This window comes from Penicillium crustosum, assembly GCF_028827405.1.
Source record: "Penicillium crustosum strain IBT 35664 chromosome Unknown utg000005l_segment0_segment0, whole genome shotgun sequence".
NCBI lineage: Eukaryota > Fungi > Ascomycota > Eurotiomycetes > Eurotiales > Aspergillaceae > Penicillium > Penicillium crustosum.
This window is the reverse complement of record NW_026623126.1, coordinates 3,790,200-3,817,118: the sequence shown is the minus strand read 5'-3', so window position 1 is coordinate 3,817,118 and position 26,919 is coordinate 3,790,200. Positions and strand designations below refer to the sequence as shown.

Here is a 26,919-nt window from a genome sequence, read left to right as displayed (position 1 = left end):
AAGGAACCTGGAGACGACGATCTGGGGAGTCACAAATAATATAGGGAATGGAGGGGGAAGGAATAAATCGGGGGAGAAGGGGCAGTGTCGGAATCGGACTTGGAGAAAAGAAAATTCTGAAAAATTCAAGTTCAAAAAGCAAAAAATTGAAATTGAAATTGAATTAAAATAAAAATTGCAAATAAAAAATTAAAATAAAATAAAATGCAGAGATTCTCAAGGTTGGAAGGTCAAATGTGGGGGAGAAGAAGGGGACACTGGGGCAAAATAGGAAAAGTGGGAAATTTTGAGAAAAATTGAAAAATTGGAAAATCCAAAAGGGGAAATTCAAAAAACCAGAATGGAAAAATGAAATAATAAAATAATAAAAATAAAAATAAAATACCCTTACTCGAGTGGGGTTATGTACACCGATCAACCTCATAGAGTTGCAAATATACGGAGTACTATAGATACCAATTGACAAATGAACTATTTTAAAACAGTCCACTATACAAAGGATATTCATCACTCCAATATGTAATATATACCTACCAAATGTACAAAAGAACCTTGGAACATCCAAAAGAGAATCAAAGAAACTACGTAACTGCATAAAGCAAAAATGTGGGGACTCGCATTTTTCCTGAAGAACCGTGTGGCGTGAGGGTGCGTGTCCCTATCCGGCTATCGCGCCTCTGGAGAATTTCTTATCAAGAACATGGGGAATTTGCGAATTTCTACTGGCCTTCTGATTTGGCCTATCTCCAAATGACGAGCGACCCAGAGTGGATGATAAAAAAATGATGGCATGCGGAGAGCCGATGACGAGCAGAACCTGGGGTCTCCAGCACTCCATATTATAAATTTATATATGTACTCCGTACTCCGTACTGTACATAATTTTCCTTGAGATACCCTCCAGTAGGGTCAAAGTCTGGGGGTTACGATCATTCTAGGCCGGACCAGTCCAGACCCATGTACAATGGAGATCCTGGGGACCATCTGATCCTGTCACGGAGTGACGATAGCGAGGATCATCGATGATGTCGACTAAGGTGAAATCTCACAAGGTTAAATTTTTGGTAATTATTTAGTCACGCGAAAACACAATCAACAGGTCATCCAGTACAAATAAAAGATGAGGCACGAAAATGACTCGGGTCACCCCCCAAATTTCTTTGCGGCTTCATCATCCGGAGGAATCATTCCCCCCCCGGAACCCTATATCGTATATTGACTGTACTCCGTACTCCGTACAAAACCCTGGAATCCTCCACTCAGGTTCGCCGACAATCCCCCGGATTTTGGGGTAAGATATGGTGAATTTCACTTTTTTATTTTTAAACAAACTCCCAAATTTGATTGTGGAACGAATCCGAACGATAAAGCGAACCAACAGTTCTGATAGGCGCGGATCATCCAATTATTGATAGCCCTGATGCACCTGCCATGCAGCCGCAAAGCCGCGTATCTCGACAAAGGGACCAGATGTGCCAGTGTCAGCCCCTGCACGATGAGCACTTGGCTGCATTCCTTGCGCAAGAAGACAGCGGTATCCCCAATTTGCCAAGACGTCCATGTATAGAAAGTTACCCAGGGGGCGTAGATTTCCTTTTCTTGGCCGGCTGAATCTCGCAGGGTAATAACCGGGGGACTGGGGGCCCCTGTTCCCAGAACAATATTAAATCTTGTAAATATAATAAAATGTGCATGTGTATATATTTTATTATTCTCCTATCAGTGTGTGGCATACGTTCACGCTTTCTCTGGAAGGCAACCATGACACGCTTACGGGCTACTTTCACCCGAAGTTCCCCCGGCTTTATGGAAAAGACCAACCAACCTTGGAAAGGGCCGAGGTGCGGGACAAACGGGACGGGGGCAAAGATACGCCCACTCGGCAAGGCCGTCTCGCCGAGAGCCCGGTCTACCTTTTGATAATACGGCGTTATCTTTGGGGTTTGGGGTCCGGGATACACCACTCCGTTATCACATTATAGCAGTACGACGTATATGGTCACCTATACCTTATTTTTATATTTTATGTTGTTACCCGGAGTACAATTGGTAGTAAGGATGAAGTTAGGTGTAGGGTCTCTTTAGTGGCAGATCTTAACGGAGGTTTTACCCCCGGAACAGCAAATTCAGCCGATCTCCACAGTTCCTTGGGGATATTGGCTAATGTCCCCCTTGGCAAATTAGGGTCATTTAGCAGACAAAAAGGCAAAGACAAAGATAACAGGGAGTAACCAGGGCCCAGATTCCTATGCCGGCCCGACTGCCGAGTTCGTACTTTTGAGTTCTACGGGGATCTGGAAGAAATCGCACGAATCCCTGTTCTCTTGTGGTTTAGGAAATAAAAATGAGCTCACAAATATACCCGACGGTACACTGCCGCAACCTGGAGTTCTCCATTTTTCTCCACGGGGAATATGGATATGGCACCATTCTAGATAAGTTCCGGACTCGGAGTGGCGATCTGCAGGAAGTGGTGGTTTGATATTTTATTAAATATTTTATTGTATTAATTTTAATCCAAGAAGCAGGTACGAGTCTACAAGCAATTACCCGCCTTTTGCCGGCTTTTTGCGACGTGTACATAGTACATTTGTTAGGGATCATGAAACCAGGGTCTAAGGCGTTTCTGTTTCAGGTGACGAATTCACTAGGATCTATTACTCTTTATGTCTTCCGCACGGGGTAGTAGAAATTGGATCATATTTACAGAGAACAGCGGACATATATCGGATTCAAAGTTCCGACATATTCCCTTCCCCAAAACTCGACTCACTTTCCCAACCAGGTCCTCACAATCGGATGATCCACAAAGCTACCCCGTACTCCGTACTACCTTTCAAAATACGGAGTACATTGTAGATAGTGGAAGGTGGGGGAAATCAAAACCGGTAGTTCCAATCGCCGATTGTCCAAAATCGCAATATCACGGCTACAGAACCTCATCCCATAAGCCGTATACACCCCAGACAATTCAGTGTTCTTTGTTACATGATCTACCGAGTTCATCGTGCCGATTTACCCGGTGATCACCGTTCTCCAAAACATAAAAATATGTAAAGTACTCCGTACTCCATATCTTACCCCTACCCCACAATCCCCCGGCGATACGCCCTTGTGAAGAGACTGGAAACCGCACCCGCAGAAAGCGATCTACGACTGACATCTCAATATTTCTGCCAAATCTACCTAGATCGTCGTGATCGCCCCTAGAATGTGATCCTCCGATATCGCTGTCGTCATGGGAGGCGCCCCTCCACATAAGGTCGATCCATCACGCCATCCGGGGAAACGCCGCAATATACGGAGTAGTGTATATTGTGCATGAAGTTACCTACTTATAGCCTTATACGAGCATGTGAACTTGAATTTACCGCTTCATGCCATGAAAATTAGATTGGGATTCGTCACTCTCAGCATTCCTCCTACTTTTCACTCCGACAATGCTGATCAATCCCATTATTCTGGCATGCAGACCCGCGCACAGGGCGGGTACGTCGATCCTGGATGGGGGGAAAAAGCAAAAACTAGTCCCACGGACCAAAATCAGGGCCAAGATAAAGAGACGAGATGCGGAACAGAAACAACACAAAAAGGGAAAAAATGAAAGAAAATGAAAAAGTCAAAATGAAAAGAGTGAACGCAATAATGCTCGATTGGGAGCGTGGAGATCCCCCGGACTCCCTCCGTTATCAGTCCGGAGCCTCGTTGTCCTCCGTGCGGAATTCCTTTTTCCATCCGAGCTCTTTTAGGACTGGGATTCAGCCCTCGAGGTCACCTACAACATATCCTCTTAGTCAAGATGTCGTCGGCGACCAGTGATATCCATTTCTAGTACCTAACGGTTCCCTATCAACATCCCCGCACATCTCCAGATCGTCACGCAAGATAGCATTCGAGGGGGCTTGAGAGACAAGGATGAGAATACTTTTTATATTTCTTTATTACTCACACCCTCTTCCTGGATATTAACCCTACAGATATTTTTCCAATGCAAGCCAGTAGGGTATGAGCCCGGGTCTGGACGCGACCCTTTTCAGCCCGCACCCCCTTGCTACATGGGACTCAGCAGTTGCTACTGGCTGTACGACATCCAACACGGTGTGAGTCATGACGTGCTCACGTCTCAGCTGGAGGAATATCCAGGCTGAAAGCGCCTAATAGAAAGCCAAAGCCAAAGATAAATAAATAATAATAAAAAAAGAAAAGTGACACGCCAACTAACAACAGGGGGATCGACTCGACTTTTGCGCTCTGTTTCCAATTGCGCTGCTACCGCTGGGTTCTGTCTCCTGTTTTGCTGCCTGGAGACTGAAACCCATCCTACCGAGCGAGGCGCCACCTGTCAGCAAGACAAAGACGTAATTTACACCCGGGTGATGGTAGGCTGCGAAAGGGGGAATGGGGTAGTTTTGGATGCTTCAGAATATAACTTGTGGAGTACAGTTGTAGGTAGTATGTCCCATTGTGTCTCAAGGTGACATTTGGTAATGCTTGGCAGGTCTCGATGCGGGGGAGTAGTTTCAATAAGGAAGAATCCGGGGTAGGTTTGGCTTTGGAGCAACATTCCACAAGACTTAAAGGGAATGATGGGGTGTCCTTTCGGGTGCAATTACTTTGTACAGCGTGGGGGGGGGGATTATTAGTTTACGTAGGCTACTCCGAATGTTCCTCAAGAAGACACATATGCTTTGAAGAATTCACAGGTGCAACCCTAATCAGCTCGGGGGTTTTGCATGTGATTACGTAAGGGGTTTCCCAATCGAGGTCAACCCCATCTTTGCCTATCTTGGACTTTCTATGGACACTCACCTTTTTGCTTATTGCCAAATTTTAGCCAAGGCGAGCGATCAGCGATCCACACCTTCTGGAATAAATCCCCTCCCTGGCACCCAATAAGCGACGGAAATGGTCTCACACTGATATCACCATATGCGGGGCCGCTATTCCGGAGTCCGCGATCAGGCCATTGGTGGAATTCTTACATTTGTCCGGGAGATTACACCCTATCTTGCTATTTACAATCTATATTCTAATAGACTATCTGGAGAACATGTGATATTCTGGGGAATAGATAGCGTCAATAAAAAAAGAGAGAAAAGGGAAGCTGAGGCGGGGAAGATTGTCCATTGCCGTGTGTAGTTCTCGGTGAAGCCCCGATACCCCCCATTCCACCATAATCCCACTCGGGCACCTACATACGTAGAGGGGGAGAAAAAATTTTTTCTATCTTTTCAACTCCACTGAGCGATTTATCGTCATTTCTCTTACCCCATATTTGCCTGAGTACCATAATTCAACCCACTCGCGGAAGCCGGGATCAACTTACGGAACACAATGCCCCTGTCGCTCATGCGATCCACACCGGTCACAGTTTCTATGTAACTTAATTCTTGGAGGACGCTACAACCAGGTACCATATGCAGTAGATCACTTAGTCTGAGATGAAGCAGATCCTAGCTTTGGACTGAATTTCCAAGGGAGTGGGAGTGGGAATAAACCCATAAACCTACCTTACCTATTAGCCCACTAGAGAAACAGGGGGTAGACAAAGAAAGGGAAAAAAAAGGTACCAAGTACTCCGTACTCCGTACTAAAGCCTCCTCTCCCTCTTTCAATCACACAGTGGGATTCGTGGCTTAACCCATTTCGCCCCAAACACACCCCATAACGGGCGAATCCCCGAGAGATCGATATTGGCGTATTTTTGATTTCGCTCGCGGGCGGAGTCCGCTCCGAACCAGTTACACTATCGCTAGCACGTGTATGGGTGGCTTTCTTGATAATTGGATTATTGGATTATGGGATTATTGAATTGAACTATTGGAAACCGGCACAAAAGCATAACTGCGGGAGCTCCGGACTCTGTCTTCCCCATTAGGATACTGTGAAGCGGGGGGTCCAGATCTCCACAGGTGATGATAGCTGGCGAGTTTCACATGTTCACATATTCACATGCGGAAATCATGTGCTTATCCTGTTGGCTTCAATCAGGTCTGGAATGCGGGATGTGGAGGTTTTGATAAGAATAAACTGGAATGCGCGCATATGTGTGTGGCTGCCTCGGTTTTCCTGTGCAGCTGCATGCCTTGCATCGTGTACGATGTAAAAATGTGTAGGTACGAAGTACCTTGGGGAGGAGCGAGAAGATGGCGTCATTGAAAAGGGGGGCCATGTGTTTTCTCCAGATTTGTTGCCCACATTGATAAGAGATTCAGATACGAGACGTATTAAGCACGTCTTTCTTTACCAATTAATCCCGATATAAGCACTAATCTGACCCAAGGATGTTGTATGTGGTATGTTATATGACCATGTACATATCACGAAAGATGACGACAGAGCTCATACATAACCTAGACCATTCTTCTGCAGGTACCAGACCACGACATCAGCCCATAGGGCTAGCTGGTCAGAGAAAATCCTCGGGTGAATTCGGAGGACAACATGGTGACATTCTCGCACAAGCTTCCAAGGTTATGGCATTTTTTTCCTAGTTGCGGGGCTTAGTGCCGATATGGGAGTCTACCGAAACTCCACGATGATCAGGGGGGGCGTTTATTTTATCCTATCCAGGTCAGAAAGAGGAAGGTATGCCATGTCTTGGCTATCCATTTTAGTCTGAAGTGTACGTAGTAGTATAAACGGAGATATGTACCTTGTACGGAGTAGCTTTAGACACTATAAAGCACTACTTGATGGCAAATTCAAGAAAATAGATTTTTTTTTTTGCACGGAGCAAGCACTAAGTCAAGTAACCAAAATTCAAAAAGGGGTTCGGTGAGACTTGATAAATTTTTTTCTCTCCCCCTGTGTCAGTTCCCGTCTCTGGAGCCTCCCGATTTACGCAACTCGGGCGAAATTCTCTCGGCATTGCCGTGCCGACTCGGGTTCTCTCTCTCTGCGAGTCACCGTGCCGGTTTTTTTTTTTTTTTTGGGCGCAGGCGAGAGTTGTATTGGTTTGGTACTCTCCACACTACCCGCACCTATTATTATCATTCCGTACTGTATGAGCTGTATGAGGGGCTGGTTTTCTTTTTTGAGAAAAAAAACTCCTCACTGCCGTACCACCCCGAAATTCCTCCGAGGTTCGGAAGTTGGGAGTCTGGGGTGAGCCGTGGGATGATCTGGATGCGCGGACCTACTACCCATGCAGGCAATCCCCTAGGGTCTTCCCGTCTAATAGCGCTGCACAAAATGCTTGTCTTCCATTATTGCGTGTACTATTGCAAGCCTCGGGATGAATGGGAGAGCCTCGGGATAACGGAAGTTCCTCGGATATAGCTCTTAGGTAATCTTTGGGACATTCCTAGGTATCCTGCTTCTTCTCCGGGTTTTGTATGCCCGTCTACTCCGCATGTAGCGGTGAGGCCCTGTGGAGTTTTGCCACTCTGTACAGGCAAGTTGTGGAGATCTGATAAAGATTCGCTGTCTTCAAACCCTAGATTTGTCTCTTCGGGGACGGAAATGTTGAAATATTGAATAACAATGGCTCTAAAGGTTCAAACAGAGATGTGATTTTACTAATCATTATTGAAAACAGAATCGATGTCAAAAGAGAAAACCATCTAATTATTTCAGTCAACAATATATATTCTTGAGTCCCTCATAGTCTCCAAAATATTCGAGATTCAACTCGACCAATAAACCTACGTATAAGAGCAGTGAATATTTCTCCCTTTCACCATGAATTACAGATACTCGCTTTGACCTTAGCGAAAAGAAGCAGAGGGGTTCCGTAATTGCACAGATTCTTGAGGGCTGTTCTGAATACGAATGCGAATAAACGAACAATTTGATCTTATCTATAACCTGTCACTTCTTGGGCTATATAGCACTTAAGTGTTTCCCTCTAAGAAAACTCGCAAAAAACCTTGAGAATTATGAAAAGAGAGGCAACCCTAATTTGGCGTCGGAGGTTCTTCTTCATTCTATATCGAGATTCGGATGTTTCATGAGTCTGACAGGCCCGCTGGTACCTTTTTGTTGGAAATATTTATGCCCAACTCTTTGTCCAACTCTTGATCTTAGTAACCTTTTCTTCTGTTCTTCTCCTTGGGCGGTTAGCTGATACATGCTGGCTTGTTTTGATTTGTCTCTAGCACTGTTCGTTTTGTTATTTTCCGAAAGCTTCGCTTCTCGATCCCTCTAGATGCCGTGAAGGGGGCGTTAGGTACGCAACGACGATATTTCATGCAGTTCCTTGAAAAAGAGATTAAGGCCTCTGACCAGATGATATTTAACTCGAACTTGTATCGCCCCGGCTACGTGGTCGGCAAGATTTTCCGCCTTTACAAGGAAAGGTATACGGGATCACTATAGCATCAAAGCCTAGGTAAATGGCGCCTTATACGAATACAGTTACAGCTCCATCTCCCTCTGTCTGTGCCGATCTAATTCCATGAATAGTATAAAGAAGCATTACTACAGAGCACCCCTCCATAACCACGGATTTACCGTACAGCGATTGTGGGGTGTCTGAAGGACCTCTACACGCACTAGACGTACAGGCTTGAAGGGCACCAGCCTCCTTCCCCGAACACCGATCTAGGAGGGTGGAGCCACTATTTGTTGTCACTCACATCCCGTACCAAGTACGAGTGGAGTGGGTGCGGGTCTTTGCGATCTCGCATACCGCTCTTTATAGAGGTGGAAGATTTTTCCAACCACCCAGCCGGAGGCGACATCCGCGATGTTCACCATCCAACTAGAGGCTTTGACCTCCTCTCCAAGAAACCGTATGAAATATCGTTGAAGTGCATCCAACGCCCCCTTCACGACGTCCGGGGGTTCGAGAAACGAAGATTTGGGAACATAGCAAAATGAACAATGCCAGTGAGAAATTAAAACCAACCGTCATGTATGAGCTGAGGGCCCGAGAAGAAGAAGAAGAAGAAGAAGAAGAAGAAGAAGAAGACGAGACAAGGACTCAGGGGGATTTACATTGCGAGGCCATCATGGCTTGGGTAGGTGCGATTAGGGTAGGGATGATCTCAATGTCTGCGGTCATTGTGAGTATATGGAACTTCAAATCCGAGGTGTACCTAAATTACTTGGAGAAATTTGAGAACTGTTGCTGGTGGTTGGCCTCTCTTAAATCTATTAGTACTAAAACTGTTATGTCAATGCTTCGATGGTGGCAGTTGAGGGGACAAATGATAGAGGTTGAGCCTCGGGGGGGTGGAAAATATTATTTAGTTGAATATCTCCTTCTCTAGTACAGCAGCTGAACTTTTACCATCACCATTTAAGTGGGGATTTGTTCAAGAGGAAGAGGAAGAGGAAGAAGAAGAAGAAGCTGGTACGGTAGGAACACCACAATAGGCACTTTCAACCATCAAATCGAGCGAAGACTCAAGGTAGTTGGTCGCAAATCATGACCTGGGGGAAGTTTGCCATTACCAAAGCAGCAGACAAGATCTATGGATATTGTATTTCAAAGCAGCTGAGTCTCATGTGTCACTGGAAACAATGCTGCGAGAAGTATCAGACATACAAAGTCAGGTGCGAACCCTAGGGGGGCATCCAAAGACGATGGCATATCTATGGATATCTGCTTTCCACCTGTGGGAAGTCCCCCAGCTATCGTTCTCATCCAGCTACAACTGTTTGTCTTCCGCCGCTGCTGTATACAATCACCCATTGCGATTTAACCAATGGTGGGATTCGGCAGTGTCTGATATATTTACTATATCACTATTAGCTCGCATGCCTATCTTCCATGTCGATATCCTCTACTCTGTAACCACAAATTATAATCTAGTCCCCTTTTATGGTTGGCAACTTTTGTCTCCGTTGGGCTCAGCAGTGCAGAAACAATAGCTCGCTAGTAGCGTATACAATACTTCACGTTGCTTCGCTGCCTTTGAGTACCTGTTAAATTGTAGCTAACGATACAGTGATTACAAACAGTATGGATTGTGCGAGTACTCTGTATCACAGTGAGCTACCCAATATAATCCCAAGTCCACTACATATGCGATTTCTAGAACCAGAGGAAAAGGCCCAGAAAAGCCACAGCATTGACAAATCCCAGCAACAGGCGCAAATCCGAGTATTCAGATTTCGGTGAAATGGGAAAGTACCAATGTCAGAACAAATGACATAGGCGGCACTACTGCCTTGTGTTATCTAGTCCATACCATGGATGTCTGTGAGTATATTGTTGAGATAATTTGACGCATGGATGAAGGCGAGTCAACTTAGCAGAATGCGACAAATACCATGGGGGTACTCTGCAGCAGATATGAGTTGAGTAAGATGGAATAAAAGTAGCTCCTTTGAGCGTATGAATGTATAAAAAAGTCCTCCAGAGCTTCAGAGCATATAAGTAGGCTTTCAAGTCAACTTCAATGTATGTATCACACCTGCGGGCAGTAGTTCCCAAGTAGGAAATACTCTCCGTGATTACTCCTTATCGCTGCTTTCCAAGGTTCGCCTCAGGCACTAAACCAGAAGCAGAAATGACGTTTCTGCCACACGCGGCCGCCCGGGGAAACGAGAATCTCAAGTGTCAGGTCCAGACTAAGAGCGACATCCACCCAATCTACTTTATACAGCGAGTCTATGTATGATTTGATCCTATCAGCAACCCCTCAATCCAAATCCTAGACATTGAACAACACCCCCATTTCAATATCCCTCCAGCCTCGAGCTCCGGGACGCAATGGCACCCCCGCGCCAGCGCACCACAGCTATCGTGGATGACTCGAGGTCCGAAGCCTCGAGCGGCACGAGAGAATACCCCAAAGCCACCAAGTCTCGCAGACCAGCTGCTGCAAAAGAGAAAGCCTCGATCACCAGCGCACCCGTCGTGGACAACCAGCACGCAGAAGAACAACCCCGAGTAAGTTTCATCCTGAAAGAGATCGATCAATCGCAACTCAACGCACAACAAAGTTAAACAGACCATAAACTAATCCCATTTCCCCCTATAGCTCCCCTGGACAGACCTTCCCCTCGAAATCCTCCACTCCTACCGCCACGTCCACAAACTTCCCACGCCCTCCGCTTTTTCAAGTGACTACTCCCGCCTAATCCTCTCGCAAGGCATCGGCCTTCGCTCGCCAACCTCCCTCGCCGCCCGCCGCGCTCAATCCTCCTCATCCCAGAACCACTCCCACTCCCACCGAACAAACACCTCGTCGGACTCCCTCTCTGACTCAACGCTGCGTCGCACCGTCGGCCAGGACCGCGTGAGCAAAGATCAGTTCGCGCTTGTCGTCCGGAAACACTTCAACAGCGCTGGTCTCTCGGAGCAAGAAACTATTGCGCGGTTTCTGTACACCGTCCGTGAGGACAGGAGAGGGAGACAGTTCCGATTGCGATTTCAGCCGTAAGATGAGAGGCGAGTGCTCTACTTTGGTCTCTTGCTCTTTTATTTCCCCAACTACGAGGGGAAATGAGATTATACGAGGCTTGGGGTAGAGCTAAAGCTCTTCTCCTTCTTATCCCACCGTTCTGGTGCTGGCCTGTCCTGGTTGACGGTGCGCTCGGTTCGGTGCTGTGAACATACATGGCGTGTGTAGTTTACTGGGTTGCCTTGCTTCGGGGATCTGGCGGCTTGTTCTCTTTTGCTATATTAAGATACCCATTGGCGTTCAGTGTGTTTATCTTGGCTGTTTTATCTTTTATTTCTTGGGTTGCAAGTTGCGGACTCTCCCTCCCTGTCTCTCTCTCTCTTTTCTACTATGTACACTTTGCATACCATAATCGAATACTCACACAATATAAACCATATATGTACACAGGTACCCAGACAGGTTACAATCAAAGATTATACATAAAAACGTCTCTTGAATATGCTTTTTTAACCGCCTTCGTACACACCTAAAAAGAGCACCCAAAAGACCAACGAAAAGACCAACGAAAAGACATGACGAGGCTGCATAAGCGGCCGACTATTCTTGTCATACGTCATTTAATATCGGGAAGATGCAGAGCATCGCGTTGAAGAAACCTTAATTCGAGAATGCAGGAGCATACTTGCTAGTTTATTTCATTTTGTCATTTACATAAGAGCGTGCATGTTCCCTCCAGTAATCAGAGAGGACAGAAAAGACAGATATCCAAACCGAACGTGAGAACAGGGACAAAAGCCCCCCAAACGAAGCAGTTCAGACTACATAATAAAAACCCGCGAAATAACAAATAATCAATCGAGGGCGACCTCATAGCAACAGGTGTAAAAGTCCACAAACGCCGAGATATATGGCTCCCTTCCAACCGCCCCCTTCGGTACATGTTCCATGTGCCATTTTGCCAACTAGGTCCAACAAAATCTAGCTCATTCCATTCCGCACTGTAGCCAGTATTATCAATCGCCCAGATACAAGGAAGTCAACCTTATTTCCAGGCGTTGAGACCAGCCCATGGATCGGCGGAGGAACTGGGCTGTGACTGCGGCTGCGACTGCGAGGGGTTCTTGTGGTGCCCGTACTGTCTTGTCTGCGCATAGCCACCAGGACCAGATGGGTATATACCACCTGCTGAGGGAGGGTATGTTGTCTGCTGGGGGCGTGGTGGAGGTGGAGGCGGGATGTAGCCCTGGGGAGCCATATAGTGTGAGGGCTGAGGCCCAGCGCCAGGAGCCGGTGTGCCGGAGTTTGAGTAGCCGCCGTACGGGGCCGGGGTTTGAGAGAAAAATTGCTGGTTCGGGGGTGGGGACACGGGGGTCTGGTAAGGATATGCCATGGGGTTGTAGCCCTCCGATAGGGGAGCTGCGGCACCTTGTTGGAAATGCTGGGCTTGGTAAGTTCCCGGACCACCCCCTATGTATTGCCCGTAGGGAGCTGGAGAGTGCGAGAGGGGCACGCCTGGCATGGTGGGCGGGTAGCGGGGTGATGGCTTTGGAGATGGACCGGTGGTTCCATATGCCGGCGTCTGAACGGGCGGGGGTGGTGACTTGACCTTTGAGGGCGGTTTTGCGGAGCCTGTGGAGGGTAAATTTGAGGAGTTCTTTGGTTCCGTCGATAGTCGCTCCATTAGCTGGCGCAGCTTCTCTCGCTCGCGATCTTCTTGCTCTGAGACGCCGCTGGAATTGTCGCGGCTGGTGAAGGAATCGGGATTCCTGCGGAGACCGTCGACATTTTCGCCCATGGCCTTGTCGCGCTCGATCTGGCTGAGAAGCTGGGCACCTTCTGATCGGCGGTTGTTGATGAAGGTTTCGACATTCTTGCGGAGACTGTCGACGTTTTCACCCATGTCCTTGTAGAAAGTCCGTGCTTGCTTGATACCCGACGAGAGACCATGGAATGCTTCGTAAACCTTCTTGTACCGAGTTATCACGGAATTGCGTTGTCTCTTTATAGACTCATACTTCGACTTCTCGGATTGAACTCTTTTGTCTTGAAGAAGGCTATCGTGTATCTTTGTGAGTTCGTTCATCAAAGCCGATTGTTTGTGATTTGCCTGCACAAGTATGTTCTGATATGGCAGGAACTTTTCCAATTCTGTCTTGAAGAATTCCTTTTCTCGGCCGACGAAGGACTTTTTGTTAAGAATCAAGCGCTCCGTGATGTCATCTTTGTGAGTCTAAAGCACATATAGTTAGAAACTTGTCTTAAACAGATAGGCTAGGACACTCACCTCCACTTTGAGATCTGCGAGTAGTTGGGACTTCTCTCGCTCCACGAGGTTCAGTTTCTTTAACAAACTCTCTACCTTGGCAACCTGCTCTGCAATAGATGCGCCACCCTCATCATACACATCGTCTAGCAGAGTACCTTCTGCCGGACTGGTGACACCGTCCTTGCTCTTGCTATGCTTTGAACGGGCTTTGATTAAGGCTCGCTGGAAAAGAACATCGGCTTCATCTGTTTCGCCAGCAGACCGCATCTCATCAAAATCGCTTTCATACTGCCGAAGTGTGGAAGACAGCTGAGAATCACTCGCGCTGGCCTCATTGATAGTATCTCGATACGATCGGACATCCCCTCGAAGCGTGGTATTGAGCCGAGAGCTGGGCTGCTGGCTCCAGTCTGCTCCATACTTTGAGCGCATCTTCTCACACACGCTCTCTTCCAGATCTAGCTGTTTTGAGCACTGGTCTAATTGGGATAGCACTTCTGCTTTGCGGTCCTGCAACTCGTCGAATGCCTTGCGGAAGGGACTGTGGCCAGCAAGTTCTGAACACCAGCGACGGAAGTCCTCGTCCACTGACATCTGGTTCATGCTTCCCTTCAAAACTTCGAGAGTATCTGGCAGTTCAAGTGAGCCCAATTTAGCGGCTATATCACGATTGGCACTCTCAGCCTTTCCAGTCTCAACTCGACGTAACTCGGCCATTTCTTCCTCATAACAACTGGCGGCCTCAGTGACCCACATAGGCCTCAGTTTTTTGAATAAGTCTGGCCCAATGATTTGACTAATATCTTGTCCTTGGTACAGTTCGCTAACCGGAATCGCTTTGGCAGCAGTAACCCTGGCAACCGGCGAAAGACCAGCCTCGTTAGGGACTGGTTGGTGGTAGATGAAATCATTGTCTTTGACCATAGTGGCAAGTAAAGCTTGGACATTTGTTTGATTATGCTTGATGAGGTCCGAGAGGTTGGAGCCTGACTCTGCCGTCAGGCCGGTGTCCACGGGAGGCGACGAAGGGAACGTCTTTGCCCAGCTTAGAGCAGTGGCAGACTGCTTATCAGCCATCTGTAAACGAGCAATAGCAATTCCATGAGATCCGCTTTCACTATCCGCAACCGCTTGATAATACGATGCTACTGATCCCATATGTGCTGCCTTGGCCTGCACAACAATCGTCCAGACCTTGTCAAACACATTCTTGTCGACGAAGTTTTGCATTATCTCCGCAGCCTGTGAGTAGAGGTACGCTGCCTGTCCAGCCAGCTTAGCCAAGAGCGCAGCCTTCCTCTGATCTGCCACTTGTTTCTCAAAAAAAAACCTCTTGGGCTTGAGCTAGTGTGACATTTATCAGTGTCTTGATGGTGTCGTCTTTCAGGTCGGTTGATGGCGGATATAAGAAGTTCTGATTAATATATGTAAACATCCCAGCGGATGCCTGGAAAGAGTGATAAGCTGTCTTGAGGCCGGTATCGTCAGCCCGGCTCTGGCTGGCAGCATGGCAAGATAGGATGGCGGAGATGTTAAAGATAACGGATGCCTTTTCGAAGGCCAGGGAGAATTGCGAGGTAGACGCATGAGTGAAAGCATCGTACCTAGAGGACAAGTATATAAGCACAAGCAGAACATACACGAGAAAAGTACCCCTACCATGTGAAAGGGATCTTGACGTGGTTGTCATCGATAGGGAACCTGAGGTCCAGCAGCTCCAGCTGACCGTAGTATCGATACAATAGATCACGACCGATAGCGCTGTCTTTCCCTACACCCCTCATATCCTGGCGAAGCCGGTTGAGAGTTGCGCATTCTTGACTGTATTGTTCGGGGTCTTCGCCATGGCCCTGTCGAATGTAATCCTTGAGAGGCTGGATCCAATCAATCTCGTTGGTCTGCTTCAAAGGACACGAAAGCATCGGCGACTGAGCCATTGTCGGGTGGTTGCCAGGAGCGATATGCTCCCATCTAACAGTACAAAAACTGTGCGAGAGAAAAAAAAAAAGCGCGGGGCAGGGATGGTCAGAAGCTCCGTGTCTGAGGGGATCGGAGTCGAGGCTGTGGGGTAAGGGAGGCGGAACGTCAGCGCCTGGTGGCCCTTAGTGTGTCAATGACGTCGGTCGATCAGGTTATTCTTCGATGCAAGTAGGTTAGAAGATGGGAAGATAATACGAGAATTTTGGAGAAAAGAATAGGGTTGCCTAGAGTGTTGAACTGTTGAAGTGTTGAAGTGTTGGAGGAGGGAGATGTGGGATGTGATTGTCCGTGGCCGTGCCTCTAAGCCGTGCCTCTAGGCGCCAAACCCCAAAACAACCAAATAAGTAGAAACACATACAGAACAGACATTCGATAAAATATTTGAATTTTGAGTAACATAAAATAATTAATAGGTGGGAATGATCATAGTACAGTCAGAAGTGGAGAGCTTCTTAGACATCTATCACTCGATAATAGTAATACAATATTCTGCCCCCCAAGCCCTGGGCAGAACAGGTCCCCAATATCGCCGGCGCTATGACATGGGTGAGAGGTAAATACAAACGGATATAGAGTACATGATGATTTACATTTTTTTAACTCGACTTCTTCGAGCTATCCTTGCTGGCATCGTTGCCAGCATCCTTGTTTTCCGTATCCTTGGAGTCTTTGGAGTCTTTCTTGTCAGCTTGAGATGGCTTGGAGGAATCACCATGCTTCTCCATGAGTCGATGCCAGACAGACTTCAGGAAACCTTCGTTTTTGGCAGCGTCACCGGCACTATCAGAAGCAGGGGGGCTATCAGGGTAGTTAAGTCAGCACAAGAGCCAATATTCACCACGAACTGTGCATCTTACCTATCCTTGCTGAAGTTCATTGTCCGCTTCGCTGTCTTATCGTTCATCTCGTCGGCGAGGACCTCCAAAATGGTGCGCTGGTTGCCTGTCAAATACTTGGGCATGGCAACCTTAAATTCGACCTTAAGATCACCATTGGGAGTGAAACCGCGAGTACGGCCATTAAGCTTCTTCATGCCCATTCCTGACAAAGTGATCCGGTCACCGGTGCCCGTACCAGTGGCCACCTTGACCTTCACTTGATTGTCGAGAGTTGGGATGGTCACCTCACCACCAAGGATGGCAGTGGTGAGGGGAATTGAGGCTGTGTAGAGAATGTCGGACCCGGAGCGGCTGAAGCGATGGTCTGGAGCGACTCGAATGGAGACGTAAAGATCACCAGGTTGGGTACGGGCACCAGGCGGAACAGCTGTTCCAGTTGGTGGGGAGTCACCTTCGCCGGTCACACGTAGACGCATGCCATCTTCGACACCACCGGGGATGTCTACCTTGATAGTCTTACGCTCTCGGATCACACCATTTCCATTGCAGGGGCTGCACTCTGATCCTCGGGGAACAGACATACCGGCACCTCCACAAGCGTCACACGTGGCGGCGACTTGGAAGCCTCCCTGCATGAGATGAACGCGGGTACCTGTGCCGTTGCACTGACGACATTGGGACCGCTTGGCACCAGACTTCAATCCATCACCTTTGCAGGTTCCGCACTTCGTCAAAGGCGTGATGACGATTTCCTGGGACGTGCCCTTCGCAGCTTCCATGAACGAGATGTTTGTTTGCACCTCAATGTCTTCACCGACCAAAATCTGTTCCTGGAAAGGGTTGCGCCCACCCCGGGGTCCACGGCGCGCTCCTCCGGTAAAGGCTCCAAAAAGATCCTCGAAGTTGATGTCGCCGGAAAAGCCCCCACCAAAGCCACCTCCACCGCCAAAGCCATGGAATCCCCCCGCACCAGAGAATGGGCTGCCGCCAGCGTTTGGATTGAACCCGCCATTCTGATCGAAAGCCGCCGAACCATACCGGTCGTAGTTCTCTCGCTTCTGGGCGTCGGATAACAATTCGTAGGCTGTCTGGGCTTCGGCAAACTTGTCTTTGGCCTGGGCGTCCTTGTTGGTATCAGGGTGGTACTTCTTGGCTAAGCCGTAGTAGGCCTTCTTTATGTCGCTGGCGGATGCTTTTTTATCCACGCCTAGGACCTTGTAAGGGTCGGAAATAGCCGAAAGAGGCGAGGTAGTGTGGAAGGCCTGTAAATTGGAGAAAAAGCATGTTATTTAGCAACCTGAACCTTGACAGCCCATAGAGACGACATACCCTAGCCGATATCACCAAAGATTCCTTTCTCTTGCAAACGCCCTCCCGGAGGCGCCTAGCCGGAGAAGCAGAGACAGTTGCATGGTAGTTTCTTGTTTGGTTGGATGAGTGAACGCTATTGCCGGAAGTCTGCTTAGAATATTGTCGCTGGGTCCGCAACAGACGCGCGGGGAGAGCCGCGGCCTTGGGAAATGCCGTGGATGGATTCATGGATAGTAATAGCCGAACAACGGTTGGACGGCGGCAATGGTAGTTGCTAGGATGAAGAGGGATAGATATGCGCGGGGAAATGATCAAGAAAAAAAAAGAATGGCAATTTGAAAGAGAGAAATGATGGTTTCAAGAACACCAATGACGTTCCAAACCAAGTTAAGCTACTCTCTGGATCACAGAAGCTTCGAGTTCTTTGGCTGAGAGAAGTTTCTCGGAAAAACGTGTGGCCGGACGATGATGAAAGAGTTGCTTACCGAAGCAATACTGGAGTGCTCCGACTACGGAATCTCAGCTTCCACTCTACCCATTTGTATCTAATACTTATTGCTGTCCTTTTGGAGCTGTGCCACGGGCTGTCACAGTTCTTCACTATATCCCCTTTTATTTCCTTCACTCCATTGCCCGGGCATCCACCTCATACTCAAGGAGCATGCTCCGCGGCCAAACCCTCCCCTGGAGAGCTGTACTCCACCAAACACCACGACCTCTCCTCCGACGGCCGTTTCTTGCTTCACCGAGATATAATGCAACCTTTCGATCAACACTAAGTTCGGCCCGCCTTCGTGACTCTCTTCCCTCGTCTTCCCGCGCCTTCTCCGCGAGCTCCATTCGGCGGAGGGAGAAACCCCTCCAGAGGACTCTAAAGACGGATCGGAAGAGAAAGAAGAGAACGAAACTAGTCAGAATGATAAGGAAACAGAACGAGCTCCTGAATCGCGGCGGAAGGGAGCAGACGCAGGAAAAAATGCCCCCTCCGCAGATCAAGTAGCTCCCGCGCGGAAAAAAGACCGGTCATCCGATAAAGAGCGCGGGGTTGCAGAGGAAGTAAAGAAAGAAGCCAACGCGTCAGACGGCAAGGGGAACTCGAATGACACACCTTCGCCCATCCCACCAAGTGATGGCCCGGCCGACTCCAAACCTAGCGGTGCAAGCAGCGGTGGTAATAGCGGCAATGACGACAGTGGGAAGAAGGGCAAGAAGGCCTCTGGGGAAAAGGCTTTGCAAAAGCCGGCAGTTCCGGACGTTTACCCACAGGTAATGGCAATTCCCATCGCGAAACGCCCTTTGTTCCCCGGTTTTTACAAAGCGATTACTATTCGCGATCCGAATGTTGCCGTTGCGATCCAGGATATGATGAAACGGGGTCAGCCATATGTCGGAGCGTTTTTGTTCAAGGATGACAACGCCGATGGTGACGTGATTGAGAAATTGGACGATGTTTACGACACTGGAGTTTTCGCTCAAATTACTGCCGCATACCCTCTTCGTGGAGAGGCTAGCGGTGTGACAGCGGTTCTCTATCCCCACCGACGTATCAAGATTTCGTCACTACTTCCCCCTGGAGAAAACACCAAGGCCGCTACACCTCCACCCGCACCTACGCCAGAAGATAAGATGTCTGAAAAGCGAGGTGATGTAGTAGCCAGCTTTGAAGAAAGCGCACCCGAGCCAGCTCCCAAAGACCATTATGAACCGACATCCTTCCTGAAGAAGCACCCTGTCAGCCTTGTCAACGTGGAAAACTTAGCTGAAGAGCCGTTTGATAAGAAAAACCCAGTTATCCGCGCGGTAACCAGTGAAATTGTTAATGTGTGCAAGGAGATCGCCACCTTAAACCCTTTGTTCCGCGATCAAATCTCGGCATTTTACACTGATCAATTCCCGGGAAACCTCAGTGACGAACCAGCCAAATTGGCTGATTTCGCTGCCGCTGTATCTGCCGGTGAGCTCCACGAGATGCAAGAAGTTCTTGAGACAATGAACATCGAGGAGCGTCTCCCTAAGGCTCTTGTCGTTCTGAAGAAGGAATTGATGAACGCCCAACTGCAATCCAAGATCACCAAAGATGTCGAGGCCAAGATCCAGAAACGCCAGCGCGAGTACTGGCTGATGGAGCAAATGAAGGGCATCAAGAGAGAACTTGGCATCGAGTCTGACGGGAAAGACAAGCTTGTCGAGAAGTTCAAGGAGAAGGCTGAAAAACTTGCCATGCCCGAGGTTGTCAAGAAGGTCTTCGATGAGGAGATCAACAAGCTAGCACACCTCGAGCCTGCTGCATCCGAGTTCAATGTCACTCGTAACTACCTAGACTGGCTAACCCAAATCCCCTGGGGCCAGAAGAGCGTGGAAAACTTTGGCGTCAAGAATGCAGTCAGTGTCCTCGATGAGGATCATTACGGGCTGAAGGATGTCAAGGATCGTATTCTTGAGTTCATCGCTGTGGGCAAGCTTCGTGGAACCGTTGAAGGAAAGATTCTTTGTCTTGTTGGCCCACCCGGTGTTGGAAAGACTAGTATCGGCAAATCGATTGCTCGCGCTCTGAATAGACAATACTACCGGTTCTCTGTTGGTGGTTTGACCGACGTGGCAGAGATCAAGGGCCACCGACGAACCTACGTTGGTGCTCTCCCGGGACGCATCATCCAAGCTCTCAAGAAGTGTCAAACCGAAAACCCTCTAATCTTAATTGACGAGGTTGACAAAATTGGACGTGGCCATCAGGGCGATCCGTCCTCTGCTTTGCTCGAACTCCTCGATCCTGAGCAAAACAGCTCGTTCTTAGACCACTATATGGATGTTCCTGTGGATCTTTCCAAGGTCCTTTTCGTCTGTACCGCCAACGTGACCGATACTATCCCTCGGCCATTGCTGGATCGTATGGAACTCATAGAATTGTCCGGCTACGTGGCAGATGAGAAGATGGCAATTGCTGAGAGATACCTCGCCCCCGCCGCTCGGGAGCTGACTGGCCTGAAGGATGTGGATGTGAACCTTGAACGGGATGCCATCGAGGAGCTGATCAAGTCGTACTGCCGTGAGAGCGGTGTCCGTAACTTGAAGAAGCAAATCGAAAAGGTCTACCGGAAGGCAGCATTCAAGATTGTCCAAGACCTAGGCGAGGATGTGATGTCCGAAGAGGCGGCTCTGACCGAAGCGGGCAAGGCTGCTCAGGAAGAGTCCAAGGGGCATGAGCCAGCGGATCCTGCGCAAGTTCCGATTGAGCCAGAGAAGTCAACCACAGAGGTTCCTCGACTGGCCCTCAAGGTCCCCGACAGTGTGCATCTCAGCATCGGCAAGGGAACCTTGAAGGATTACGTTGGACCTCCTGTTTTCACCGCCGACCGCCTGTACGACCAGTTCCCTCCTGGTGTCACCATGGGTCTTGCATGGACCAGCATGGGTGGAGCTGCTCTGTACGTTGAATGTATTCTGGAGAATGCATTGAATCACAACTCGCGCCCAGGGCTCGAAATCACCGGCAACCTGCAAAATGTCATGAAGGAGTCCACTCACATTGCGTATTCATTCGCCAAGTCTGTTATGGCGCGGCAATTCCCGGAGAACCAATTCTTCGAAAAAGCGAAGGTTCACTTGCACTGCCCCGAAGGCGCTGTTCCAAAGGATGGTATGTGAAACTTAAATGCGTTGGTTAATATTATAACAAGTCGGCGGCTAACCATTCCAACAGGACCCTCTGCCGGTATCACTATGGCTAGCGCCTTGTTATCTTTGGCTCTCAACCACTCTCTTGACCCAACCGTTGCCATGACCGGAGAGTTGACTGTAACTGGTAAGGTTCTACGCATTGGAGGCTTGAGAGAGAAGACTGTGGCTGCTCGTCGGGCTGGTGCCACAAAGATCCTTTTCCCTGCAGATAACACATCTGACTGGCTTGAGCTACCTGAGGTGAGTCATAAATCTATCCATATCTAGTGGTTATCTTAGCTGACTGTTTATTTAGAACATCAAGGAGGGTATCGAAGGCCACCCGGTGAACTGGTACTCCGAAGTGTTTGACCTTCTTTTCCCCAATCTTGACCAGGAGGCTGCCCGCACCGTCTGGCAAAAGGCACTGGCCAAGCCCAAGAAGGGTACTGAGGAGGCTAATGAAGAGTAGCGCGCTGATACCTTTTTTCGGTTTGGGGGTCCATTTTGGGTCATGTCGTATATACCTGTTGTGTTTTTACGTTGTATAGCTTTTTGTGTGATTTACTGTATACATGGCGTCTTTGTCTTCCGACACGGAATGCATGGTTGGAGTTGAAGGACTGTTAGTAGACCTTTTTGTTCCCATGTGAGATGTATGGACTAGAGCGAGAGCCAAAAAAAGATTACTCCACTCAAAACAGGAGGCGTTCTATAGTAAAGTACATTTGTATAGTTTATACGGAGTAGTGATATTGCGAATAATGCAAAGATAATGCAAAGACTCACATGGATTTCGTATATCGAGTAATATTCATCAAAATTTAGGGCCGCTGTCGTGTCATATAAATTGACGCCAAAATAAACAGGGCGTGAACGGAGCCCCCAATCAGGCATAAGGGTCAGGCCGCAACGCATCCTCGAATTTTGATCTGTGCGCCGTTCGATGAATCATATCTTTATTCTAATTTTTTTCTCCCTCACCCTTGTGTCCCTTAGAAGGGCTTTTGATTGATCTCCTGCAAGGTCCTTTTGCCTCCAGACATTCGAAGCCTTGCAGCGGAAGCATCTCATCACCACTATCAAACGGCTGCAGGCGATTCCTTAGAAAAAAAATTTAGAGGGAAAAAAAAAAAAAAAAAAAACCACTTATACATAAGAAATTTCATCTTGACCGACATCTCTCTTCCCCTTTTGCACCTGCCCTTTTTTATGAGCTTGTGCTGGGCCGGTCTCCCAGCCTCGTCCATTGCAGCCCGACGTTGTGCGACACTTGGACGTTGGATCTCGACGTGAACCTTCCAACTCTTCAACCTCGAAAGGAAAAACACTACTTGGAACTAGTGGGACGAAAACCGTGTTAGTGTGTCAGTGCGACGCCAAACTTCCCTGCCTCCTTGACCCTGTTTCAATTCTTATGGACATCGGAGATTCGGCCAGCGGGGTGTTCGAGTCGTTCCTTACACGACAGAGCGGCTTGCCGTATGGCCATCTCTGTTCCCAACTCCTGTAGCCCGACGCGGCTGGCTTTTCTGGACGACAAAGGCGGAAATCCGCCAAAGCAGAGCATGTGGCACCGGTTGGGTTTGCGAAAATTATGGCAGGGCCGCGACGATCATCGAGACACGTCTGCCGGGGAGAGTCAAGATGAGATTTCTCCCCGTCCTTCTTCTGACAACTCCCGCAAACAAGACAACTTGACACGTCGACTCTCGCGAAAAGTAGGCGTTCTACCACGAACCACTCCCTTTAAGCGACAGAGCTCCGATCTCGAGCGACTGGCTCCTCGGGAGCCCGATCACCGCCGTGCCCTCTCCGCCGACCGTCGCCCCTTAAGTTCCCAGAGAAGCAGGTCTCCACCACCAACCGTGGGCCCCAGACAGTCCGCGCCCGAGGTTCAGTGGCTCGGCCCGGCGCCCACAACCACGGTCGATGACTCCCCCGAACCAGAATCCGAGACGACCGATGCCCATGAGATTAACGGTATCTCCGAATATTCGAACCCCTACCCCGAAATAACGACGGATAATTTCGACGTACCAGAGGAGGAAGAGGATGACCACACAATCGATCTGGATATGGAACTGGAACAACGGTGGATTTTGAATCTGAGCATGCACTTCCGAGATGGGTCAGAGCGGGAGAAATTCTTTGTGACGTACGCAGAGACACCGAACCGATGGCGCCGAGTGACGATTTCCTGCGATTACCACGATGCACCACCATATTCACTGGAACGGGAACTGAAGGAACTACGGTATCAGCGCGACAAATGTGCACGGATATACGAATCCATTCGCGAGTCCCTTCTTGCGATCCAATTCTATGAAGGTGTCACGAATCTCCGGCTCGAAACGAGCGACGGCCGTTTACACGTTCATGTGACGGAGGACGTGAACGAAACAATCCCATACCCTCCCATTTCCAGTATCAGGCATTTGGTCAACGCTCCTTTCATCCCCGAAGACTCGTTGCACTTCGAATCTCATTTATCCGGCTTTGTTTACAAGATAAACCTGGACGGACGTTTCTATATCAAGAAGGAAATACCTGGTCCCGACACCGTGGACGAGTTCCTCTACGAGATTAATGCTTTGCATGCGCTGAAAGACCGCCCAAGCGTGATCCAGGTGGAAGGAATTGTGATCGATGATTGGCGAGGCGTCGTCAAGGGCTTGCTAATTAGCTATGCAGAAAAGGGCGCACTGGTTGACATTCTGTACGAGCAACGCGGGAGAACGAGCTTTGCACGACGCGAGCGATGGGCAAAGCAGATTGTCCAGGGCCTCTGTGAGATCCATGAATCGGGCTACGTGCAGGGCGACTTCACACTCGCGAACATTGTGGTGGATGCGGATGACAACGCCAAAATCATTGACATCAACCGTAGAGGATGCCCAGTTGGGTGGGAGCCCCCGGAAATTGCCGCTAAGATCGAGAGCAACCAGCGCATCTCCATGTATATTGGCGTCAAAACTGATCTCTTCCAACTGGGTATGACACTGTGGGCATTGGCGATGGAGGAGGACGAGCCTGAACGACAACCGCGACCTCTTCGACTAAGCGACGACGCGAAGATTCCAAACTATTACCGACGGATAGTGGATATTTGTTTAAGCCCAACTCCGCGACATAGGCTCTCTGCGAAGGATCTTCTTTCAATGTTCCCCCCACTGCCGGAAGCACGTGTATCGACACCTGTTCAGTCACTGGAGACCATTGCCAATGATTCTCGGCATTTGCCAATTAGCAATTGGGCTCAGCCTCAGCCTGCTAGGCTTGGACTGACATCGCCAGGGGGCATGATACGGCAAGATGATCATTATTATCCCCAAAAGGAGTTCTCGGGAAATTCTTATGGTGAACTGCAACACCCCATATTCTCTGAAAACCATGACCTCGTCAAGCGATCAACAATAACTCTCGCAGAATCCAATGAAGACACGGGATTCTCATCTAAGCCATCTTCTTCCTCTACATTGAATCACCACGAACCTCACAACCCCAACGAGTACATGGACTTTTCCAGTCATTTCAATGATGACTCTTCACCCTACCTACCTTCTGACGGCCAGAAACCGGAAGCCACCCCGGTTTCTCGGACAAGGTCAATGAGCAATGGCTTCCACGACCACCCAGTGGAGCTACCAGCCCTCCCAAATGAGCCTGCCTGTCTTGAAACTGCCCCCACGAATAATCAGCAAGAGACACCTGATGACTCGATCTATAATAATTCCCGAGCTTTGCTTGGCTCTACGGTCACCCCACCTCCACCCCCGCCACCAGTCAGCACATCTCTTGTTGAGTCGCAGAAACAGGAGGCTCTGAATCGATCAAGCCCTAAGGCAGTCAATGACGAGGGTGACCTTGAAACCTCAGCTTTGCCCATAAACCCTACTTTGCGTGACTCCGGTACATCAAGTGGCCCTCAGGCCATCCCATCTTCAAATAGACATACTAAGCAGGACGGTGTGGATCAGTCATGTGCAAAGGCCACCAATGACAAGGATGATCTTGAATCCTCATCTTTGCCCCTCAGCCCTACTTTCCGTGGTTCTGAGAGTTTTATTGGCCTTCAAAATGCCCCTCGATCGGTAAAAGCTGCTCCTATCGAACCGCCAACGCAGAAATGCGCAAATATCGAACCCAACCCTAAAGTTACTGAGCCATCGCCCTCATCCTCATGTCTGTCTCTATCGGAACTACCTATAAGCCCTACTTTCCGTTCTTCTGGAACCTCCGTCGACGCTCTTGGTACCACTCCATCGCCGAACCCTTTGCCTGTTAAACTGTCAAGGCAGGATAACGTGGATCAACCACGTGCAAAGGCTACCACCTATAACAAGCCCATGCCCACAACACCATCAAACGCAACATCCTCCCGACCTCTCCCGACATCACCTCTCAATTCTACTCTAGCTCGCTCTGGGCCTTCGCTCGAACTTCCGAGCGCCCCGCAATCAGTGAAATCATCTCCTATACAGCCGCCAAAGCAGACTGATCCGACTTCGCCATTCACAAACACCGATATTAAACCCAAGGGTACTGAGCCGTCGCCCTCAACATCAAGTCTAGCCCGTTCGGAATTGCCTATCAGCCCAACTTTCCGTTCTTCGGAGACTTCCATCAACACTCTAAGTGCCCCTTCATCGCAGGGTCCTTCCCCAACTGAACCGCCAAAGTCGGAGCGTGCGATTATGCCACGCGATGACGATATTACACCCACCTCTCCGTCAACACCGTCTCGATTCTCTTCAATACACATTTCGGGCCTTCGTCACACCGGGGCTTCCATTGGCTCTCTGGGTACGCCATTCGCAACAAGTCCATCTGTCGTTGGAATTGGACTGTTAAGACGACCTTGGGAAAAACCATCTGCAAATAACTCAGATGTCAAATCCGCATCGACAATGTCATCGGGATCAGCCTCATCCCTCGGAAACTCTCAGACTTCAAGGAAGCTAGAGAGCCCCGTTTCACCGATCAAAACATACCCCCTCGAAACCCAGAAGAATGAAATTTTAAGCCAATCCAAACCAAAGACAGCCGATATCAAACCTGCACAAACAAACCCACTGAGCCCCTGCTCAAATTTGCTGGGTTCGAAGTTGCCCATCAGCCCTGCTCATCCAAATTCAAAGCCCAGTTCTACTTATGCCGAGGTTGAGATGACACGAGCTATTCAGGGCCCATCTTCAAGTCCGGCCAACCCGAGCATTTCGAGCCAGACACGTTTTCTCTCGAATTGAATCTAGTCACCAGTCTATCTATCCCCCACGGACAACTTCGTGAAGCCCTCATGGCAAATTCACACCTCGAACCAACGCAAGGTCACTAATATTTTTACCAAAACAATCTTGCTACGTTGGCCGCCACCCACGACGCCACGACCCATTTCTCCGAACGAGCCCCATATTCGGGGCCGAGCACTCGATACCCTTTTGATTTGCTCTGCTTGTACAGTTTATGCCTCGTCGTTTGCCTCGTATTATTCAGCTTTTGGAAGCATTTATACCGATGGCGGGCGAAACCCTGGAGTCCTAAAAAGTCCTTTTTTTTCTTTAAC

At 48.9% G+C, this 26,919-nt stretch overlaps 6 protein-coding genes across 6 annotated transcripts; 4 read left to right on the top strand and 2 right to left on the bottom strand.

Annotated features, from left to right (window-relative positions):
• Window positions 1-8,819: 8,819 nt before the first annotated feature.
• On the top strand, window positions 8,820-9,321 carry N7487_012114 (uncharacterized protein; the record flags this gene model as incomplete). The annotated part of the gene is made up of 2 exons (XM_056879844.1): window positions 8,820-8,963; window positions 9,250-9,321. The coding sequence occupies 2 exons, from the start codon at window positions 8,820-8,822 to the stop codon at window positions 9,319-9,321; spliced, it is 216 nt and encodes a 71-aa protein (XP_056725163.1).
• A 1,210-nt stretch (window positions 9,322-10,531) lies between these two features.
• Window positions 10,532-11,336, top strand: N7487_012113 (uncharacterized protein; the record flags this gene model as incomplete). Its single annotated transcript, XM_056879843.1, has 2 exons — window positions 10,532-10,843; window positions 10,935-11,336. The coding sequence occupies exons 1-2, from the start codon at window positions 10,664-10,666 to the stop codon at window positions 11,334-11,336; spliced, it is 582 nt and encodes a 193-aa protein (XP_056725162.1). The 5' UTR covers window positions 10,532-10,663.
• Window positions 11,337-12,342: 1,006 nt separating this feature from the next.
• Window positions 12,343-15,503, bottom strand: bro1 (putative signal transduction protein BroA; the record flags this gene model as incomplete). Its single annotated transcript, XM_056879842.1, is given in 4 exon segments — window positions 12,343-13,530; window positions 13,585-14,883; window positions 14,897-15,170; window positions 15,226-15,503. 4 exon segments carry the CDS (start codon window positions 15,501-15,503, stop codon window positions 12,343-12,345), a joined length of 3,039 nt encoding a protein of 1,012 aa, XP_056725161.1.
• Window positions 15,504-16,142: 639 nt separating this feature from the next.
• N7487_012111 (putative mitochondrial DnaJ chaperone (Mdj1)) lies at window positions 16,143-17,974 on the bottom strand (the record flags this gene model as incomplete). Its single annotated transcript, XM_056879841.1, has 3 exons — window positions 17,715-17,974; window positions 16,404-17,647; window positions 16,143-16,344 (listed from the first exon to the last, which is right to left on the bottom strand). The coding sequence occupies exons 1-3, from the start codon at window positions 17,922-17,924 to the stop codon at window positions 16,143-16,145; spliced, it is 1,656 nt and encodes a 551-aa protein (XP_056725160.1). The 5' UTR covers window positions 17,925-17,974.
• Window positions 17,975-18,357: 383 nt separating this feature from the next.
• N7487_012110 (endopeptidase La) lies at window positions 18,358-21,825 on the top strand (the record flags this gene model as incomplete). The annotated part of the gene is made up of 4 exons (XM_056879840.1): window positions 18,358-18,606; window positions 18,654-21,333; window positions 21,397-21,614; window positions 21,670-21,825. 4 exons carry the CDS (start codon window positions 18,358-18,360, stop codon window positions 21,823-21,825), a joined length of 3,303 nt encoding a protein of 1,100 aa, XP_056725159.1.
• Window positions 21,826-22,837: 1,012 nt separating this feature from the next.
• N7487_012109 (protein kinase family protein) lies at window positions 22,838-26,602 on the top strand (the record flags this gene model as incomplete). The annotated part of the gene is made up of 1 exon (XM_056879839.1): window positions 22,838-26,602. The coding sequence occupies one exon, from the start codon at window positions 22,838-22,840 to the stop codon at window positions 26,600-26,602; it is 3,765 nt and encodes a 1,254-aa protein (XP_056725158.1).
• Between the last annotated feature and the right edge of the window lie 317 nt (window positions 26,603-26,919).